The sequence below is a fragment of the Mchenga conophoros genome, linkage group LG1 (assembly GCF_057382185.1).
Source record: "Mchenga conophoros isolate Kocher_MC1m ecotype Shallow Benthic linkage group LG1, M_conophoros_male_GT1.1, whole genome shotgun sequence".
NCBI lineage: Eukaryota > Metazoa > Chordata > Actinopteri > Cichliformes > Cichlidae > Mchenga > Mchenga conophoros.
This window is the reverse complement of record NC_140526.1, coordinates 31,987,620-32,010,596: the sequence shown is the minus strand read 5'-3', so window position 1 is coordinate 32,010,596 and position 22,977 is coordinate 31,987,620. Positions and strand designations below refer to the sequence as shown.

The window sequence follows — 22,977 nt, the reverse complement described above, 5'->3', positions numbered from 1 at the left end:
CTTCTCATTTCTCTGCAAAGGTGTCCATTAATTTTGCCTTTTTCTTTTGTCCCAAATTTTGAAAAGTCCTTAGTTTGGATCAGAGGAGAAAAAACAAAGCTTGCAGGTGCATACTCTGTTTTATATTCATTTTTTAATCTATATATGTTTTGAGGCCTCCTCACACCCAAGCATACAATATTAGATCTGTATCTTTAGCTGGCTTATAGTTTCCACCACTTTAACAGCTCTGAGGAGGTTTTCTGCTCACTAGGCTGTGTTGAGTTGAGTAGAGAGACACCAATTTGCAGGCACTTTGCAGGGGGAGGGGGGGGGGAGTTCAATATGCTGCAAACTCTATATTTTCATTTCCACCTGTCAAAAGAGGAGAAGTGTTCTGTTTTCTTTGCAAGATTATATCCTGTTCTCAGCAGGGAAACCTGACTCGCAGGATTATTGACTTTCAGGGGTCAGTCACCCCGCTCAAAACAAAAAGGGAAACTGTTGGGTGGTTGCTTTTCTAGCTGACTCTACAGGTCTGCTGCATCTACACAGTTTCTTCTGCTGTGACTTATGACACTATAAGACTGAAGCGCGCCACTAATAATGCAAGTGGTCTAATAACGACTATTGATACCTGTGTTCTGGTGTGACCACAATTACCTACACGTATAAAGAGAATAACTTTTAAGGGAGGGGTTGCATTTATAAAAAATTGTAATAAAACAGATTGAAACAGAAAGGCTTGTATCACTGGTTTATTTCAGAGGGAAGAGGTGCAAAGAAGATAACTGTTAAGCGCAGGATGAATACTGGGGTTCTTTAAAAGGGCTAACAGCTGGGTATGTATCCAGACAAGGTCCCGCAGTCTGTGTTTGCATTGCATGCAGTGCACTCACACTTCCTGGCCACAGGGTAGATGAAACCCCGTGGACATTGCTCTGTGTATTTCACCTCGTAGGACCACTCTCCGTTGCAGGTTTTCTGTTTGGGCCCGTCGTCAGTATGAACATAGTTGGGATCCTACCAGCAGAGCAGAGGGATCAGACACATGGATATAAACACAGTCAGTTCCATTTCTTTAAAGGGATTTCATTCCAACTTCATGAATCTGACAGCTTTTGACTTTTGCTGCCACTATTTAAGATTATTTAGCTTGTGAGACATTTAAAAACTCAAAAGTACAAGATTTTAATCGGCTTTGCAAACATTTTAATAAATAAACTAATACCGGACTACAACCCTTTCAAAAGGGTCACTTGTGGTATCTTTTGATGTTAGAGGTCAATTTTAAATTTTCATTTTCTATATACTTGTACAAAGTTTGTATAATTTTGATGGTCATTGAATGTGTGCTTTAACCCTAAAGCTTGTATTATGTAATGATCTCTCATTATAGTATTTTTCTTTCTTTTCTGTTTTTATGGAGCAGTAGTATGTAGAGAGGGAAAACAGGTGGAGGGCCAGGGAATGACACAAGAGATGGCTTGGTGAGGATCAAATGTGTGCCCCTGCAGTAGCCTTTAAGAGGTCTGCTATAAAGTTGTAAATGTGATTTATCTTTAAAGAAAACTTATAGCAATACATAATCTTACTGAACACTATAAAATTTTCAGATTGCAACTATTATTGTCACCCCCAGCCACTCAGACTGGATGACTGCGAGGCTGGTTCTCGGTTCTGGAGGTTCCTTGTTGTTAAAAGGGAGTTTTTCCTTCCCACTGTCACCTAGCGCTTGCTCATGGGAGGTTATGTGATTGGGCTTTTCTCCGTAGTGCCTTCACCTTACAATAAAACACATTTAAGTGACAGCTGTGGTGATTTGTATAAATCAAATCGAAATGAATGATTTCCTCAGGAGCACTGAGCTCAGCTTAACACATCACGTCTAAGCAGAATAAACGCACATGTCTCACCGGGAAAAACAGTGCACAAGTAGCACAAGTTAGAGGAGAGCGAGTCACTCTTCACCTTTTGGAAACACTGTCCTTCACAAATGGTGGTGTCGACGAACTCGGTGGTGCCGCAGGTGTCCACAGGGAGGCTGATGTTCTTTGGGCGACAGCCGGAGCTGCAGTCTTGCTCCGCCCCCGCCAGCGCCAGCACTGCTGCCATGACAACCAGCTGCATCCTCTGCCGGATGCACTACACGCTGCTGCCACAAGAGGTGATCGGGTATCAAATGAGGCGCTTTGAGACAATGTCAGAAGTTTAGTGTTGATTAAAACGCGGCTGTGTCATTATACATGATTATATTATGGAGATGTGGATTAATGGCGTTATTTCCTCTACAGAAGAGTAATGTATACACTCAAATGTGCTGGTGTGCATTTACAGGAGTGGTGGCTGATTTAGTGTGCTGTAAAACAAAATGTATTCTGAAATGAAAAGCGGGAAATAATAGTCGAGATTATTTTTTATTTTATTTTTCAGAGTTGGATCTTATTTAACTGCACATTTTTATTCATCTTGTAGACTAGATCCTAAAAGAGTGGTTCACTTAAATTAAAGCATCCAGCCATGTAAATATAGTCATAGCTTCTGTCTTTTCAGATTAAAAGACATCCATCTCTGAAATGTCTGTCTTCATCTCAAGGTAAAACGATAAATATTGTAAAACACGATTAAAACATGCATTCTTAATGGTATTAAAAAGATTACATTTCCAAAGCTCAGCACATTACTCAAGAACAATAGCATGTCTTTCTGCAGAGGAGCATTCCTGACTGCAAACAGATGACCTTTAATCTAATAAAATACAGATAAAGCATGATTAGCTCAAGGCTCAGTGAGTTTTTCCACATCTCACACTGATATGTCATTTAAAGTATGCGGAAAAAGGGAAAGAAATATAAAATATATTTTGAAAAGCTTCCAAAGTTTCCAAAGCTAATAATAAATTTCCACTTTGAAAAACGTTTTTTAAATGCTAAGGCAATTATGGTTCGAGAAAGCTCAGAAGCAGTGCTTTAAATTAAATTATCAAATTAAATTTGGAAAATTTGACCTAAAACTACTATAGATACAAATGAATAACTGCAATAAAAATAAAAATAAAAAAACAAAGGAAAATTGTGGTTTAGCATGAAAACGATGAAAAGATGACAACCTATATCTTTTATTAAAGCCAGATAGAAAATGAATTCTATTATTAAACAGCCTAACAAAGATGATAAACGGATGATGCACAGAATTTAATAAACCTCTTCTAATTAACCCCTTTCATGCACACGGCTGTTTCTTCAAACTAAACCCTTAAATGACATCATTTAAACTCTTTGATATGTAATATCACAAATTTTTTTTTCTGTTAAACCTCTTTCTAGAGGAAGAACTCAATCTGCCACGTCCCCACAACTATGCTATAACCTCATTCTGTCTTTAACAGCAGATCCGTGACAACGTCTTCAGCAGCTTTCTTGTCATCTACATGAACAGGAAACATACCTGTAGAGCTCTGCTGATGCTTTGAACCTCTGCTGAGAGTCCTGTCCCTTCGTTCGCTCTCTAAACACCTGTAACAGCTTTCAACCTGCAGCTGTCTTTATTGCTTAAATAGCACCGCTCACAAATCTGTTTAATCCTATCAGCCTTGGCCAGGGCGATAGTTTTCCTACCTGTTTATACATAACAAGCAAATCCTCGTGTCTTTCCTTAAACACTGCAGGGACGTCCCATGGCTCGAGGCCTTTCCTCCTACAAACGAGGAGGAGTGGGGCGGTATCTTCAGAAATCTTGTTTAGGTTATGTGAGTGAAAGGCGCAGATGGACACCAGAATTATAAAAATAAAACTGCCCCCACAGTGAGATGGCAAACATAGATATGAGATGCACTAATTAATTTGTGTGCTCCATCTCCATTACTCCATTGTGTCATTTCTTCTTTTTCCACTGTGTCAACAGCGCTGGCACATATTGTTGTATTTATAGATTTATTAGACCACCTGCCATGAAAACAAGAAAACACAAACAATTTAGAGATCTGTCAAAAACTTGTTTAAAACGATAAATTATATTTGTTATTTGTGAGCCAAATAACAAACTGAATTCATGTTTTTATACCCAAATTTGAGGCGGCACGCCGGACTTCTCTGAGGAGTCAGGAATTAATCGAGCGTTACATTCAACCAGGAAAACTATATTTTCTGTTTACGAGTGTAAATAAATAACTGATTTGACATCTTAATCCAAAAATAAAATAATCTTGTTTATTTATTTATTTTATTAAACAGTAAATTTGAAAATTCTTGGGGAAAAAAATTAGCATTAAAAATATAAAGTGCTTGAGCACACGGGTGGATTAACCATTACAGAAACTTACAGAAACCAGTACTTACCAGCAATGTTAACTTAGGGCAGCATACGCTTTACACTCGATGATGGTCTCTTAAATTTATTAAGCACTGTGTGTACAGGCCAGCTATTATCCAATATGTAACATACAAGTAAAAGTAAGTAAAGTATTTTTCTTGTCATGATCTGAACAACGATATGTCACTGTCTGTGAATACAGGAAGTCTAATCAGCAAAAAATATTTGCTCTAAATGAATTGCTATTTTAGGACTGTTCCTGTTCCTTCACATCATTTTATCTCAATGAGGTAAAATTTCATTTTCTCTTGGACCCAGTGATAGAAGGCACATTAAAGAAACAGCACTTCCACAATGAGCTGATTTCTTTCAGGTAAAAAGGTTTATTGTCTGTCTGGTGTAGCAGACATTCTGACTCACAGCAGACACTCATTAGTGTATTAAAGAAGGCTGCATTATCTCAGGGGAAAGCCATTGCTGTTGGTAAGTGTCCTGTATGTGTTAGCTCAAGGCAGATACTTAAAAAAGTAAACTCCTAAAAACAAATGAATTTGTTTCGTTGATTTGCATAAAAACATGGAGGAGGACTATATTGTGGTGCTCAGTGCCTAGAATTACTGTTAATGTGAGATGTTTTATTATAAAAGGATAATTTGAATGCATATGGCATAGCTGAGCAACTGCTACAGAAACACTCTTGCATCCCTCGCCTCTGTGATCATCTTCATCCAGATGTACATCTTCAGAGCCCTGTGTTGTCCTTGGTTACATTATGCTTGTTAAAATTTAAAAGATTTGATTTTTTGGTTGTTTTTTTGTGCATTATTAGGATCCACATTAGCATCAGTGTTAGTTACTCTTGATGATGTCCTCCATTCATACGTACGCATAGAATCAACATTCACAAACACATGAACATAAGTAAAAAAAGCAAATCTTTACAGATATTATTTTGATTCATAAATAAATCTTATTTCCTCTATAATGTCATCTCATCCATTTTCTTAAATGCTTCTATACTATTCAAGGTTTCAGGGGTAACTGGAGCCTATCTCAGCTTAATAAATCTTGAAACTGCTCCTACTTTAAATGAATCTTATAATTTTATGTTGACCATTTCGTGACAGCATTCTATATAGTACATTATACATTTATTCCAAGTCACGTTTATAATATATTCCTTATTAAAATAGAATATTCTGACTGATGTTTAGCGGTTCGCCAGTCCAGGTTACATTGCATTGCAGCGTGCAACATGCAGTTTTATTCTGTACTACTTGTGCACCTATGTGAAAAATAGTTTCCACGGGACTACCTACAGTAAGCACACAACGTCAGCAGCTTGTAGATCCACATTCAAGTAATCTTAAGTGATCATTTTCTGTATGACTTTATCTGTCTTTCACATTGTTAGGAAGGAATTTTGGCCAACTGTTCTTTACAGCACTGCTTCAGTTCATTGATATTTGTGGGCATTCGTTTAAGCTCATCTCTATCCAGTCTCATCTGTCCAAAGGATATTGTTTCTGAACTCTTTAGTTTGTTCAGATGCAGCTTTGCAAACCAAACTGTGCTGCCACGCCCTTATCAGAGAGAAGAGGTGTTCCCCTGGTAACCATTTCAAACAAGCCATACTTGTTCAGTCTTTTTCTAAATGTGCGGCCATGACCTTTAACAGTTAACATGCTAACTGAGACCTGTAGAGTCTGATATGTAGCTCATGGGTTTTAGCATTTTCTCTGAGCATTGTACTTTCTGACCAGGGGGTGAATTTTCTTGGATATTATGTTAACACATCTGTAAATCCGATCAGTAAAGAGCAAAAACTTCACTGCTCACCTATGTATTACAATAAAGTTTAACTTTGAGGCATGTATGAAAAAAAGTGGATTTCAATGGAGAAGTAGGCAGGAAGTCAGTTTCTTTCTAAAGATGATATGCCATACACCATGATCTGACCCAGGGAGGAAGTGTGGTTTCACATAAATATAGACAGATAACTAGACAGCAGTGATGTCTGTGAGGTTAGTGAAGTTGGGGTAGCTTGCATAAAATGGCGTGCTACCTGGTGGCTAGCTGCAGAGCTGTGGTTGGGATAATATAAACATGTGTCCTTTTTTTAATGTGAGGTTCCCTGATGGGAAGAGCCAGATGCAATCCTTTTGCAGGAATGTGATTGAAATAGAATATCTGAGAGGATCCATTCACATTCACACAAGGTTAGTTATTAACATGCCGCTGTGTGTTTGGATGACTCGCTATGAAAGATTCCTGATCCTAAGCCTCATTTACCGATTTAAATCTTAGAGTGACTCTTCCCTGAAGCATTCAAAAATTTGCGATTTGGCACCGTGAGCCCGTGGGCTGTAGGTACATCGTAAGGTTTTAAAAACTGAGTTTAAAACCGAGCTGCAAATTTTATTTTAATAATAAAAAGCCATAGAGGCAGATTATGACCACTGATTGTTTTAGGGGTTGTTTATATTAAATAAAATATTTAAAAAATGTTGTTAAAAACAACATTCTTAATAAACGTAGCAGGATCTATGACTTAGAAGCAGTATTGTAATGTAATCACCTAACAAGTGGATCCAACTCTTTGAGTAAGTATAAGTATTTTTGCACTCGGGTACAGCTTTAGATTTTATAGAGCACATACAGATTCCAAGATTCTGTGAATCTTCGAGAAATTCAGTGTTCTGCTGCTGCACTCGGTAAAAGTTAGCACTGCACCACAATCTGGACAAGCTGCAGTGACAGTAGAATTTAACTACCTGGGCAGCAGCCATCACAATTCACCCAACTGCTGCTCCGTCTGCCCTTGCAGCCACTAGGGAATCAGGTTTCCCGGGCATCCTGCTAAAGTGCCGTACCTGCTTAATAAGGCTGCAAGGACTTTTATTGAGTCAACCCCATCCTCTGCGGTGCTACTTCTTTTTAGGAAATTTTGGCAGAAATGCATCATGTTTTTTGTGCATTTTGCCCTGAATGAACACTAGGCAGATTTGATTAATCTTATATTTAGAGCAAAACGGATCATTAGTCATTTTCTGAGAAAAAAATGGTACAACAGATGGTAGTTCCTCTTAAAAAAAAGCACATCTGCTCTGAAAATTGATTAATTAATTGCGGTGCTGAAATTATATCATCCATTCATGCATTCTGTCGATATGCTGGCTATCTGGATAGAGAAGGTAAGACTTTGAAATTCATGTCTGCATCACAGTCTGAAAATCAGCCCATATGCTCTGCAGCAAGCTAAAAGAAAACACCAGCAAAGAATTGCTGAAATTAGCAGGATGTTTCCAAGAGAAAACACCTTTTTTCCCTTCCTACAGCCATGAGAAGAAGTCCTGCCCTGTCACATCAGGGTCCACTGGGAATCAATTGGGCAATGATGAACTGTTCCCGGGCCCGTGATGATATTCTGCTTCATAACTCGAAGCACTGCTATATAAAATGGGCTCCTTTGGGTGTAAAAGCTCATAGCTCTAGATGAAGCCACATATAAAACAGCTCCAAGTCATACATCTTGCTGACATCACAGATTTCATCCATGGGTCATTGGTTTTAAGCTTAGGAACAGAGTCCCATTGCTTTCTCTCTTTTCTTTTTATCAGTGCAGCATAAACACTGCCATAACCGCATCAACACCCTGCACAAACATGCTCAGTCACACCTCGCCCCTGTCCTCTGCTGCTCCGTCTGCTAATGCATGAAACACAAGCAGACTTCTTTAAACTCGTTTTGTCGCATGCAAACCCCCCTAAAAAAAACAACAACAACAAAAAAGACTCAGCAGTGCCCTGAACGCACTGCATCACCCCACACTCACGCTCTCTCCCGCCTTCCACCTGGTCTAAACAAACGCCTCCACAGCACTGCCAAGGACAAGACTTTTGTTTGGTGACTGCGCTGGATATTTCTGCGTGCAGGTCGAGTGTGGAAGTAGGTGGTAGGTGTGCTTATGTGTATCGACCGCTGATGATTCTTTGCTGACTTCTGTTGTCTACCTTTTCTCCTTTACATTTTAATATTCAGTCTCATTTCATTATTTGACTTATTTTAAGCAAATGTAAATGTGTTCTTTTATTGGTTATAAAGTCCTTAAAAACAGCTAAAGATGTAAAATACTGCTCAACAAAAAATTAAAGGAACACTCGGAAAGCAAATCAGATACAAATGGGGAAAAAATCATGCTGATATCCCTGCTGTGATGGACTGAGTAATGTGTTAAGAAGAAAAGAATGGCACACGATTTGATGGAAATTACAATCATCCAGCTATAGTGGGCTGAATTCAAAGACACCCACAAAGTCAATATTAAAAATGATGCAGCAGGTTAGTCCAGTTTGCCAAAATATTACAACTCAGAATGGTGCTTTATTTTATCTATTTTATCAACTTTCCTTCTGACGATGCTATCTGTGTTGAGAGCTCAGTGGATCTGCGCTGGACAGTGCAGATCCACTGAGCGCAGCGCAAGCTAGCAAGACAGAAGCTAAGCTCCTTGCAACATGGCAAATTGAACCTCCCCCACCCTCATTCAGATCTGGCGTTTGGAACTATTTTGGTCTTCATGTGAAGTATGACCCTGAAGGTAAGCGCGTCATGGACAAAAGTAAAACAGTATGTCGGATGTGCCACGCAATGCTCAATTACATTGGTGGGAACTAGTGTGTTAGCGCAGTTTGCTCGTTAACGTGTTGACACCGTCCAGCCCTATGCACGGGGCGATCCGTGGTAGCTCGTTAACGGAGATTGGCCGTGTTGTGGCGTTAAAGTCATTTCAGATTAACGCTGACAGCACTAGTGGGAACACAATGAATATGACTGCACATTTACGCCGACATCATCCTAGTGCAAAGACAAGTGGAAGCAGACAAAAACAACAAGCACGCATGCTACAAAAACTTTACCCGAGTCATTTAGACAGCCGTTAGCACATGATTCTCCTTATGGGGACCTGCTATGTTTAATATGCTGCTGAGAATATAGCTCAGAAGAAGCGTATAGTATAGCTTTTATTTTGGAAAGAGCCATTTCTCTGTAATAAACTCTCTTTTCCAAAGATGAGTGATTCCTCGATCATCCATCCATCCATCCATCTTCATCTGCTTTATCCGAGGCCGGGCCGCAGGGGCAGCAGCCTAAGCAAAGAGGCCCAGACCTCCCTCTCCCCAGCCACCTCCTCCAGCTTATCCGGGGGAATACCAAGGCGTTCCCAGGCCAGCCGAGAGATATAATCTCTCCAGCGTGTCCTGGGTCTGCCCCGGGGCCTCCTCCCGGTGGGACATGCCTGGAACACCTCACCCAGGAGGCGCCCAGGGGGCATCCTTGTCAGATGCCCGAACCACCTCAGCTGGCTCCTTTCGATGTGGAGCAGCAGCGGCTCTACTCTGAGCCCCTCCCGGATGGCCGAACTTCTCACCCTATCTCTAAGGGAGAGGCCAGCCACCCTTCGGAGGAAGCTCATTTCTGCCGCTTGTATCCGCGATCTCGTTCTTTCGGTCACTACCCACAGCTCGTGGCCATAGGTGAGGGTAGGGACGTAGATCGACCGGTAAATTGAGAGCTTCGCTTTTACACTCAGCTCCCTCTTCACCATGACGGACCGGTGCAGCGTCTGCATTACTGCAGCTGCAGCCCCAATCCGTCTGTCGATCTCCGGCTCCCTTCTCCCATCACTCGCGAACAAGACCCCGAGATACTTGAACTCCTCCACTTGGGGCAGGAACTCATCCCCGACCTGGAGTGGGCACTCCACCCTAAGACTCTTATGAAAAGGATACCGAGGGAACAGTTTACCCTGCCCGGGATAGGGTTACCGGGGCCCCGCCCTGGAGCCAGACCCGGGGAGGGTCCCCGAGGGCGAGCGTCTGGTGGCCGGGCCTTAGCCCATGGGGCCCGGCCGGGCACAGCCCGAAGAGGAGACATGGGCCCATCCTCCCGCAGGCCCACCACCCGCAGGAGGCGCCATAGGGGTCGGGCGCATTGTGTGTCGGGTGGCGGCCAGGAGCGGAGGCCCTGGCGGACTGACCCCCGGCTGCCAAGACTGGCAATAGGGATTTCTCGATCAGATAGATTTATTTTTTTATTACTTTGTTGTTTCAGCAACAATAAATTTAAAAACTGTACTTTTGAGTTAATATATATTTATAATTTTAATAAATGACAAATTAAAAAAGCATGAACATTTTTTGTATCGAAAAAATATTGAACCGTGACACCAAAGTGTCGAACCGAACCGAACCGTGAATTTTGTGTATCGTTGCACCCCTAATAGATAGATAGATTGTCAATTAAGCAGATATAAGGCCTGGAGTTGATTCGAGGTGTGGTGCTTGCATTTGGAAGATCTTGCTGTGAGCAGACAACATGCGGTGAAAGGAGCTCTCCATGCAGGTGAAACAAGCCATCCTTAAACTGCAAAAACTGGAAAAATCCATCAGAGAAATTGCTGCAATATTAGGAGTGACAAAATCTACAGGTAAACTGGTGAACTCAGCAATGCAAAAAGACCTGGACGTCCACGGAAGACAACAGTGGTGGATGATCGCAGCGTCATTTCCCCCTTCACAACAGACAACACTCTCCGGGAGGTAGACGCATCAATATCCAAGTGTACCATAAAGAGAAGACTGCATGAAAGTAAAGAGGGTTCACTGCAAGGTGCAAACTAGTCATAACCCTCAAGAATAGAAAGGCTAGACTAGACTATGCTAAAAAAAAGCCGACACAGTTCTAGAAAAAACATTCTTTGAACAGATGAAACCAAGATCAACCTCTACCAGAATGATGGCAAGAAAAAAGTATGATGACGGTGTGAAACTGCCCAACACATACCACATCATCTGTAAAACACAGTGGAGGCAGTGTGATGACTTGGGCGTGCATGGTTGGCTGTGGCACTGGGACACTAGTGTTTGTTGATGATATGACACAGGACCAAAGCAGCCGAATTAATTCTGAGGTGTTCAGAGACAGTGTCCGCGCAAATCCAGCTAAATGCAGTCAAGTTGATTAGGCGGCATTTAATAATATAGATGGACAATGACCGCAAACATACAGCCAAAGCAACCCAGCTGTTTATTAAAACAAAGAAGTGGAATATTCTTTATTCTGATCTGATCTTAACCCAACTGAGCATGAATTTCACTTGTTGAAGACTAAACTTTCGACAGAAAGGGTCACGGCTAAGGGGATGAGCTGTGTGGAGAAAATAAATGAGGATCCAAGCACAGGCACTCACTGAGATGTGAAGGTGGTTTATTGTAAAATAAAGCACAAGGTGAAAAATGGCAAAACGGAACAAAAACTAATCATAGTGGGTCAAACTAAACTACTAAATAGCAAACATGAACACGAACATGTAGGAGGATGAACGGTGGCATAAGAAGGTGGACGGCAGGGAAAAACACACGGAGATTCGCAGTAGATTCACAGACAAACCAGCAACTAGTACACACAGAAGAACACAAGGAGATTACACACAGGTGGGGAACACAGCTGGAAGTAATTGACAAGACGAGGCAGAGGAAGCAAAACTGAATACACTCACATGAGACACGGACCTTCACAATAAAACAGGAAACAAGAAACAATTCACAAGGACGCTGACTTGACGCTGAACTAAACCTGCGCTAAACACAAGACACAAAACCTAGGAACTAAACCCTTAAGCAGAATAAACTGAAGCAGACTAAATAATAATAATAATAATCATCAAAGCCCAACAAGAGATCAAGAATATAACCCATCCATCCATCCGCTTCCGCTTATCCTTTTCAGGGTCGTGGGGGCGCTGGAGCCTATCCCAGCTGTCATAGGGCGAGAGGCGGGGTACACCCTGGACAGGTCGCCAGTCTGTCATAGGGCCAACACATACGGACAGACAACCATTCACACCTAGTGGCAATTTGGAAGAATATAACCCAAAATACAAAATCAAACTAAAGCACAAGCAACTCAAAATGCTGGGTCAAAATGACCCAGAACCATGACAGAAAGGACCACAAACAAACAACAACTAAAAACCCTGCAGAAAAGGGGCTGGCCGAGTATTAAAATAGAGGAAACCCCAGCATCTGGTGATGTCTATGAGTTCAAGGCTTCAGGCTGTCATTACCAGCAAACCAACTATTACAAATGAACCTTTTATTTTCAGTTCTTTGATTTGTCCAATTATTTTTGAGCCCCTGACATCAAAAGATTGTCTTAAAAATTGCTGCATTTTTCTGCAACGTTTTTGTTCAAGCCACTGAATTAAAGCTGAAAGTCTGCACATCAACTGCATCTGAGTTGTTTCATTTAAAATTCACTGCGTTAATGAACCAAAACCCAAAGAACCAAAATTAGAAAAAAAGTTGTCTGTCCAAATATTTACGGACCTAACTGTATGTTAAACCTCTTAAATTAAAGCTGAAAATCTGGGCTTGAATAATGTGTTGTTTGTTTGATTTAAAGCGCACAGTGCTGGTGTACAGAAGCAAAATTACAAAATATGCATCACTGTCCAAAAACATACCGAGATATCTATGATACAGCGCTGAGTTTTATTACATACGGACAAGCTGTAAAGGTTATCATTGCTTCCTGTACTGCATTTTAAAGTTAAGTAAGTAAAGTTGTAATTCTGCATGATGGCTTTGAAAAAAACAGAAACAAATATTGATTGTGTCTCATGCATAGAGAGTTTGACATTTCCCTCGTCTTTTTATGAATTTGGAGTGCTGGATGTTTTTCAGCGGGTATGCTTTGTGAGAGGCAGAAGGGTTTTTGATGAGCTCTGGCACTGGTTCAAAGTGCAACTAAACTTGTGTTTAATAAGGCACCTTGCATCCCCACTCTATCACCTCTTATTATTACTGACCTCACAACTCCCTCTGGTGCTGACTGAGGTGGATACTCGGTGAATAAGAGCAGGGGTTGAGGGGAGCATGATGTCTCCGTGTGCGGTGGGTGGAAAGAGCTTACATGTGGTACAGACTAGAAAAGACCTCCACTTAAGTCTTAGTTAAGTATCTGAGAAGTACAGAGAAGGAGAGAAGACTGTGAAGATGAGGCTCTTTAGAGAAGCAGTGAGTGAGATTTGCACTGTCAGCAGCATTGATTACTTCACAAGCACAAGCATACACATTGGGTTTTACATTTCGTTTCATATTCTCTGGTATCAAAATGTAGCACAATGGCCGTATGAAAGAGTTAAGAAGGAGACTGCACAAGCAACCAAAAATATCCCAACAGGAATATTAGAAGTAGAGATTTGGTAAATACCTTAGAGGATTATTAGGATTCCTCAGAGGAATATTGTATCTGGAATAACAGGCTGTCCGTGTCCTAATTAGTGCTTTTGTTTCAGATGTATACTTTGAATCAAATGGACTGAACTCAATGGGCTATAGCTACTGATTGCTTTGTAGCCCAGCAGTATGCCTGCAGCAGTACCTGCAGAAAAACTAATTATGTGTGCAATCAAACCTGGGAGGTTTCAAAGGTGCAGTGAGTAAGACCTGAGTGCAAAATGATCCACATAAATCTGCGGCAGCAATAGGGTGAATAATCGATAACACTGACTCAACAGTTACCTCACCAGGTGCTGTGATGTCTGGTATTTAAAGTTACGGCAGTTGTTATCCCAAAAGACGTGTCTATGGACACCTTTGACCCGTTAACAGACGGCTGACAGCACAAACAAGCTGAAAGTATTGCCAAGCAATGATGAAATTACAGAATATGATATGTTTGTGAACTGCATTTGTCCTCTACTTGTTTTGGTCAGTTGCATCCTTGAGCACACTAATCATCACATTGCCTATTGTGTGTTTCATGCACCAAATCTGTCTTCTTTTGCTTGGAGTATCATCATTTTCACAAAGTCTTACAGCCGTATGCAAATAAGAGCTAATGTGGCCACATTAATGAAAAATCCTTGTGGTATTCATTATACCCACTTGTCTGTGGTTTTCAGTACTCATTACTCAAAAAAGTAATGCATTCCTAATCGCCTAGTCAATAGTAATGCATTGTTTGACTAATTAATACCCTAACACAGTAATTTGTTAGCCTGCTTGTTGTATTGAACTCTCCATTCTTTCTCCTGCAGGCTAGTTTCGGCTGAGAAGATGACCTCTAATTACACAGTATATGAATTGTTGTGCAGTCGCTTTAAAGAATATATAACAAATTAGACAAGAAAGGTCCTGAAATATTTTGTCTTTCTGTCTTTCTTGGCAGGGTTACTGTTTACACTGTTGACACTATGTCAACACTGCTAGTGCTAGTTTCAATCAGGTTTGTGTCTGGACTTTGAGCAGCTCATTGCATCACCTTGTTTTTTTTTATTTTTCAGCCATTCTGTTGCAGATTTGCTGTTGAGATTGGGATCATTGTCCTGCTTTGGGCTGATATTGGTCAAGCTTTGGCTGTCGGATGGCTTCACATTAGACTCTAGAATGCTTTAACAAACAAAGTTCATAGTTGACTAGGTGACCAAATCTACTGTTGTGAACTTTAACGTTTAATAATGCACAAATTTAAATGATTCAGACCAACAAAGAGCCAAAACCTGCTGTTTGTACAGAGGTGCTCACACTTGCTCATGACTGGTTAATCCAGTGCATTTGATGAGCAGCATATTGCTACTATTGACCACCTTAATTCCTATGGAAGCATTAAGGGTGTGTGTAGTTTTTCACTGGACTGCATAGACTCCTGTGAATGCGTTCTCATGACTGTATATTGACCAGACTCTGGTGATTAATGAGATACATCCCAGTTACATGCAAACAATTTTATCCCTTGAACTATGTTTTAAATTTTTTTTTATCACTTATGACAAGCCTTACTGATGTAAACAAACTTTGAAAAAGCAATAAGAAAGTGTTTTCTGCGTAAACTTCAAAGACTCCAGCTCTATAAATCAATTTAAGAGTGAGCATGTTTGAAATTTTCTTTCTTTTAGTTTAGAAGTTAGCACTTGTTTGGCTGCACATGTAGATTTGATTCATGTCTTACTTGATGTTTCTGTACACTGCAGTGTTTTATACTGCCCAGGATTAATTACAACTATGGCAGACAAGAACATTGGATTATGTCACGCTGTTGAAGCTCAGTAACAAAATAACTTATTGAGACCAAGAAAAAAGTTGACCCCAAGTTGCTTTCTGATGCATCTGTTCGAAGGTGAAGGGAAGTCATGCTCGGTGCTGTCAGGAGATGAGGTAGAGGAGGGGCAGACATTATGGTTTTTAAGTTGCAGGACTTGATTTCCCTACAACAAACTGCAGTAACGGATCATCTGGTACTCTAGAGTTACATGTGAATTATCTACTCATCTACACAGGCCTTCCACGATCTCGGCAGAATGAGGCCAACAGAGCACATGGTTTTTTTTTTTAATGACATCTTTATGGCCACATAGGAAGGTTGACTGAAAGGTTTTGTTTGGGGTTTTTTTGGCAGATATTATGTTTCTGTTGCTAAAAATCAAATTGTTTTCTAAATTTGAGAGTGTTAACTGGGTTGAAATTGGCTCTTTTTTTTTTAGCATGGAATATGAAACAGGTCAATGTGGCCATAAACGCCAAGACAGGTGGTTCCCTGTTTACATCAAACAGAAAATAGGCACTACCAAAACATCAGAGCCACGCCAGCCAGAGAAAGGTGGAGCATTAACATCAAAAACATTCTTCTGCATATCCATGTTGATGGCATGACTCAGATAACATAGGATGGAAATGTACTTCCCTAGTTATAGTGAATTCAATAAGTCAAGACAGATTCATCAAAAGTAGGCAGTCCATCAAAGCGACAAATGATATATTAATACATAAATTATTTTGAAAACAACAATTTGTTGCAATGTGTTTCTTTCAACCACAGTGGTTAAAAATCTCAGTATCAAAACAATTTCTTGTTTGGGCCTCAGGAGGAAGAAAAACATCAAGATCATTTCTTACTTTGAACGACTGCCTAATCTTAGCCTCCTAAGACCCAAACTCTTCCACTGCATGCATTTTTAACTTCTCTTAGATATTTGGGCATATTGGGGCCCGATAAATGTATAAACAAAGAAAAAAATGGTTTTTTTTACCTTATTTTTGTTTTAATGAAAAATCAGAGCCACATATGAGGATATTCGTTTAAAATTTTGATAGAACAGTAGCAGTATAATGTCCTCGTAAGTGGATATCAGGCCGTTGAAAAACAAAATTTAGTGTTTTGGTCTAAATCACCCAAAATGTGATGTCCACATATGTGGACGCCAGGTCCTAGGGGGTTAAAGAATCTGTCTTGACTTATTTAACTGGCTATAAATGGGACCCAGTATATCTGAGTCCTGAAGGTATCATGCCATGAATGAACACCTATTTACTGTTCAAAGTAGGGTTCAAACTGGATTCTCAATGGCATGTCCTCCACTGAGCGTTCACCTTCCTGCTCTGTCTGGTCCTCCTCCACCTCATCACCGGACAGCACAAAGTCTGACTCCCCTTCTACAATTCTGAGTAAAGTCCTTTCTGCCTCAATCTTTCCTTTGCTTCTTGAAGTGTGGATATAGGTTGAAAACAGGAATGAGTAAGTCCTCCTGTCCACTACACAGAACACTGTCTGTGTAATGGACAGTATTCACAGTTCTTTGCATTTTCCACAGTTTGTCATGTTACAGCCTTATTCCCAAATTCATTTCTCACCTCAAAACTCTACATGCGATACCCCATAATGACCAAATGAAAAAAAGTTTGCTTGAAATTCTTGCAAATTTAGTAAAAATAATTATATGAGCAAGGGCCATCATTTTGAAAAGAAAGCCCATGTGGAAACTTGAAACCCTGAGATGTCTCCTTGACAGTACAGTAAGACTCAAATAGATTGCATGAATTGTGCTCGTGGAGGTCTCAGACTCGTGTCCCCCCAACAGAGGACAAGAATGAATCGCTGGGTCATAGGAGGTTAATGAACACTTTGCATTCTGTTTCGAGTGCTCTCCTAATCAAATATCAGAGGGAGGGCAGGCACAGCGAACATGAATTATTGGTTTTTGTGGCCTCTGTGAACATTTTTTTTGTTGTTGCATGAGCTAACCTTTTTTCCTGTGATAATATTAACAAAAACAATGTTAAACGATTGTTAGGTGAAGTGAAATTGTATGAAAAGTATTTCCAGTGCTTTAAATTCACACTTTTTAAAGTTACAATATATGGACGTATGTAAATAAGTGATGTATGCATTTTCTGATTTAATATGAGAAAATAAACAACAACAACAGCAAAAACACCGATTAATTTTTTTAGGAAAGTGGTTGGTGACTGCAAAATGCATAGTTAAAATATTATGTTAATGCATTACTTTTTTTAATGGTGGGGAGACACAAACACACCGGTTGCTACCCAGCAGTGACAATGAAGGGCAGATGAAGCTCGGGTGAGAGACTGCAGCACGGTGCGCAGTGACCGGCTGCAGCCACTGGGGGAGGACCGAGCACCGCCTGCACGAGCTGCGGTACACGAGCGACTTTCTCACTGAGACTCTCCATCATCACACAGAGACACACACACACACACACACACAATGGGAGGGATCCAGGAGTATAGGTAGGGATACGGCGGCAGACAGACAGATGTGCGATGCTCAGACTTAAACCATGAAGCCATTCCCCCTCGCCCGTGCGAAGGTAAACTTTTACCCACCCTCGTATCTTGTCTTCGTGTGGAGCTGTCATTGATGCCAACTCGCTACGCGCACACCTGCTACTTCCTCCTCTTCTTCTCATTCTTTTTTTCTCCTCTGGAGGGGGTAACATTATTGCTCTCGGCATACCAGAAGCGATGCAGCAGAAACGGAGGCTGAAGTGGCGATAGATCCTGTTGAATTGAGACAAGACGTCGAGACGCAGCCAAAAAAAGTGTCCTCTCCAGAGTGCGTCAGAGCACGGATGTGTGTACTGGATGTGGATATGGTCGCTGCGTGGATACAGCGAGGGATTTTGCGGCGTTACCCTCCAAAATCATAACGGGGATTTGAGCGAGAGTGAACAACTGCATCCTCACCTAGCCTCCTTCCCCTGCTTCCTCCATCAGATTGGTTTGTGAAGAGGGGGGGCGGGGGAGGGGGGGGGGACTGAGGCGATGTCGTTTTGGCCCCCTTTCAGATGTAAGTATGGATGTTAGAATAAAGGGAGGATACTTTAATGCGTAAATTGTATTGTAACCATAAATGTCTTCCATATTCCTTTGTGTTCACTCCATAGTAATAATGATGGTGATGATAATAACAATGATGTATTTTGATTGTGTATTCGATAAAACAACACACATCGATATGAAGGTTTTGGTTTTATTTGCCTAAACCAACTGCTGTTTCCTCCTCTCTTCTTGTTCTCGCAGCTCCTGAGAGCGTCAGATGAATAAAGTCATTCAAATTCACCGGAGCTGTATAAAATAACGGAGATCTCTCTTCCTCTCTCTCTCTTTTTTAAACTCGTCCTAAAATGGCAACCATGAGTGACCAGGGAGGATCAAAAGACGCATTCGGGCGCAAGCCCGCCTCGCGGAGAAATTAACCACCTGATGGGCACCGGAGGAACCGAGGAGAGACTGTTTAGGTGTCGCTTGTTGACTTGGTGATTTACAATGCTGAGCAAATAAGGGGCGCTGCAAGTTTGACCGAGCGTCTGCGTAACAGGCTATGCCACCGGCCTTTACATCTGATCTTTTTCCTTCTTTCTTCTTCTTCTTCTTTTTTTTTGGATATGGTAATGATGTCATGAAATACCGGAGGAGGGGGGGCTGTACCTAAACTGGAAGAGATGGCAATCAGTATCATGTAAGTAGGATACATGGGATTCGCTCAGCATGGACCCATCTGAGGTGTGTTTGCTATTCTGACTTTCTCGCATTCACGACTGATTGGTCGAGAGGCTTCATGCCTCATTTTGTCTCCCTGCGCGCGCTGAGCTGCAACTTTTGTCCTCTGGTCTGCGTCCACATCACAGCGCGCGAGCGCTTACTGTAAGCGTCCGCGGACCGAAGCGCTCACTGACTTAAAATGGAGTTTGCCATGGTGGGCGCGGACGGTGGGTGCAACAGCCACCTGCCTTACGGATATGCCCAGGCTCGCGCGCGGGAGAGGGAGCGCGAGAGGGAGCGCCAGGCTGCCCACACCAGAGCGGCGGCCGCAGCGGCTGCTGCCGAAGGTGGAACGTGCACGGAGGGAGGTGGAGGAGGAGGTAGCTGCGGTGGCGTCGGAGGGTCCACCTCCAACACCTCCTCGAGCGCTCATCTCCTTAACAACCGCCAGCATCAGTCTCGCGCCGCCTCCTCAGCGAACGCCAACATCAGCAGCGGCGGTACCGCCTCGCGCCCCTCCCCCTCCTCCTTCACCTCCACCACCACCACCTCCACCTCCTCCTCGCAGCAGAACCAGCAGGAGCCCGAGCAGCAGCAGAGATTTGTCCGAGAGCGGAAAAAGCAGCGCGGCGTCGGACGCTGGAGACGGAACCGGGGCACTCTCGGTGGGGACCTGCGCCACTCCGAGCTGGCTCTGCTCGGATCCGAGGAGGACATCATGATAGAGGAGGAAGAGGCCGAAGGAGCCGAGGAAGAGGAGGAGGGGGAGGGGGGCGGGGGCGACCGGGGGAGCAAAAGGTCGAGTTTTTTGTGCAACATGGATGATGAGGAGGAGACCGTGTCGATCACCGACAGGCGGCCCCAGTCCGGATACGAAAACGTTTACAGCGAGTGCGGCTGCTGCGAGAGAGTTGTCATCAACGTGTCGGGTCTGAAGTTTGAAACTCAGCTCAAGACGCTCACTCAGTTCCCGGACACGCTCCTGGGAGATCCGGACAAGAGGATCAGGTACTTCGACCCGCTGAGGAACGAATACTTCTTCGACCGGAACCGACCGAGTTTTGACGCCATTCTTTACTACTACCAGTCAGGCGGGCGCTTAAAAAGACCAGTCAACGTCCCATTTGACATATTTTCCGAGGAGGTCAAGTTTTATGAACTCGGGGAGGAGGCGATACTAAAGTTTCGGGAGGATGAGGGCTTCGTCAAAGAGGAGGAGAAACCTCTGCCGGAGGATGAGTTCAAGCGCCAGATTTGGCTGCTCTTTGAGTATCCGGAGAGCTCGAGCCCTGCCAGGGGGATCGCGGTCGTGTCCGTCCTTGTTATTGTCATTTCTATTGTGATTTTCTGCCTGGAGACGCTGCCGGAGTTCAGGGATGACAAAGAGTATCTACAGCCACGAAACAACTCCTCTCAAGCCGATCACGGATTTACTCCTTTTAACGACCCTTTTTTCGTCGTGGAAACGGTCTGCATCATCTGGTTCTCGTTTGAGATTATAGTTCGCTTCTTTGCCAGTCCGAGCAAAACTCTCTTCTTTAAAAACATTATGAACTCCATAGACATTGTTTCCATTTTGCCTTATTTCATTACTCTCGGCACGGACCTGGCGCAGCATCAGGGCAACGGACAGCACGCGATGAGTTTCGCCATCCTGAGAATAATCCGCCTTGTCAGGGTGTTTCGCATCTTCAAGCTGTCCAGGCACTCTAAGGGGCTGCAGATCCTGGGTCACACCCTGCGTGCCAGCATGAGGGAGCTGGCCCTCCTCATTTTCTTCCTGGTCATAGGTGTCATCCTGTTCTCCAGCGCGGTGTACTTCGCCGAGGCGGACGAACCCACCTCGCAGTTTACGAGCATCCCGGACGCGTTTTGGTGGGCTGTAGTGACCATGACCACAGTGGGTTACGGAGACATGAAGCCCATCACTGTGGGTGGGAAGATAGTGGGCTCCCTCTGCGCGATCGCGGGCGTGTTAACCATTGCGCTCCCGGTCCCGGTCATAGTGTCCAACTTCAACTACTTTTATCACAGGGAGACCGATAACGAGGACCAGTCGCCGGTGGTGGAGAGCATGCCCCCGGGCTGCCCGTACTTCCCTGACTTTCTAAGAAAATTCAAAGGCTCGCCCTCTGGCTCCTCGCTCGGTGACAAAGCGGAGTATATGGAAATGGAGGAGGGGGTGACGGAGTCGCTTTGCGGGCTGGACAAGAGCCCCAGTAAAGGAAACGGCACAGACATAAGCAGAAAAAACAGTACTAACTCAAAATCCATTCAGACTGACGTGTGATTACAATTAGAGTTTATTATTATTAATTATTTTTCCTGAAGAAGAAGAACACGCCCTATAAAGATAATTTTGAGCATCATTTCTGCCCAACAGCAGGTGACCCCCTCCCGCCCTCACATCCCCAACACAAGTTTGAAACACGCCTCAGACACACACACACACACACACACACACACACACACACACACACACACACACACACACACACGCACATTCATGCCACTGATTGGCAGGTTGTGATGCTTCTCTCTCTTTCTCCTGTTTTTAACCATCGCGCACTTCTCTAACAGCAGCCTTTCCCCCAAACCATCTTCACCACACACCAGTCTATTTGTTCATCTAAGCTGTGCGGGCTTCCAAATCTGACATCAAATTGAAATTCTAGTAAAGACAGGCTATGCATTCGCACTTTATGAGTTTCATCTGTCAATAACAGATATAGGGATGATCGTTTTTGCTGTTATGCAATAAAGTTCAAAATCTGTTTGCACTAATGTAGATTTTTTTTTTTTTGCGCTGGGTTTTGACAGATTTGTATTCAGAGACAGAAGCTGTAGGCCATGAAAGTGGCGCGTATTTAGTAATCCTCTGACCACTTCGCTAAAGAATGTTTGAACAACTTCCTCACAGAGAGCAGACTAAGGATATTAATAATCCCCTTTATATGCTGCCAGTAAAACTAAAGAAAAAAGAAAAAATTGGAAACGAAAATACGGATAAGTCTTTTGTAACTGTTCCAGTATTTAACATTAAAGAAAAGCTAACTGATAAGACAGCATTTAGTAAACCAGGGCTACAGTTATTTCTATGACACCTACACAACTATGTTTTTCCACAACAGGCCAAAAGAAAAAAAAAAAGCCTTCTATTGCTGACCCACTGCGAGAGCTAAGCACAGGAATCACCAGTTTATAAAATGGCTGGAGAAATGACTCGCCCCAGGTTTTGTATGGACATGCTTGTTGGAAACTCGGCGACAGCAGTTTCCCCCAGTTTCATTTAAACCACCTCAAAATGACAATATCCCTTTACAAGGAGGCAGATGGAAAGTTAAAGCAAAAATGACTCATCGTGGAAACTCATTGGAAGGGAGCTTGCGAGCAATTTTCTCTCCTGTCTGCTGGACTTCGTGCACAATTCCTTCCCCCCCCCACCCCGCCTCACCCCCCAAGAGGACTGCGATTATCTGCGAGCTCGGAGGATCGTCATGATGTGGATGTCTTCCAAGGTATGTGGCCCACAGCTTGTGTGTGAAAATTATTATTTGTTTTAAAAAAACAACCTTGTAATGATCAAAACAGCGCCAGTCACATGTTTTTAATGGAAAATATATGCCACTAAACAAGGTCCCATCTCGAGAAAAACACTTTCATTCCGAGCACGACACCCTCACTTTTATTTTCAAACACTCCCGTGTTACTTTGACAACAGAACCACGCGTGAATGCGCGTGCGTAAAGCCCTGTAGACGCTGGAGGAATGTGGCGCACATTTTTCCAGTCTTCATGTGGCCAGTTGATGTTTCTGCTGTACAACATTTAAGCTGTGT

The 22,977-nt window shown here is 42.6% G+C and overlaps 2 protein-coding genes across 2 annotated transcripts in view; one reads left to right on the top strand and one right to left on the bottom strand.

The window, feature by feature from the left end:
- Positions 1-722: 722 nt before the first annotated feature.
- Positions 723-3,610, bottom strand: LOC146583642 (gonadotropin subunit beta-1-like). Its single transcript, XM_085275431.1, has 3 exons — positions 3,427-3,610; positions 1,951-2,134; positions 723-1,002 (listed from the first exon to the last, which is right to left on the bottom strand). Exons 2-3 carry the CDS (start codon positions 2,107-2,109, stop codon positions 811-813), a joined length of 351 nt encoding a protein of 116 aa, XP_085131557.1. The 5' UTR covers positions 2,110-2,134; positions 3,427-3,610; the 3' UTR covers positions 723-810.
- A 14,798-nt stretch (positions 3,611-18,408) lies between these two features.
- Positions 18,409-22,977, top strand: part of kcna4 (potassium voltage-gated channel, shaker-related subfamily, member 4) — a 55,152-nt gene continuing 50,583 nt past the window's right edge. Inside the window, exons 1-2 of the mRNA XM_085275408.1 lie at positions 18,409-18,444; positions 18,678-22,657. Of these exons, the coding sequence (XP_085131534.1) occupies positions 19,339-21,429 (2,091 nt within the window). The 5' untranslated portion in view covers positions 18,409-18,444; positions 18,678-19,338 and the 3' untranslated portion in view covers positions 21,430-22,657. The remainder of the gene's footprint in view (positions 18,445-18,677; positions 22,658-22,977) is intronic.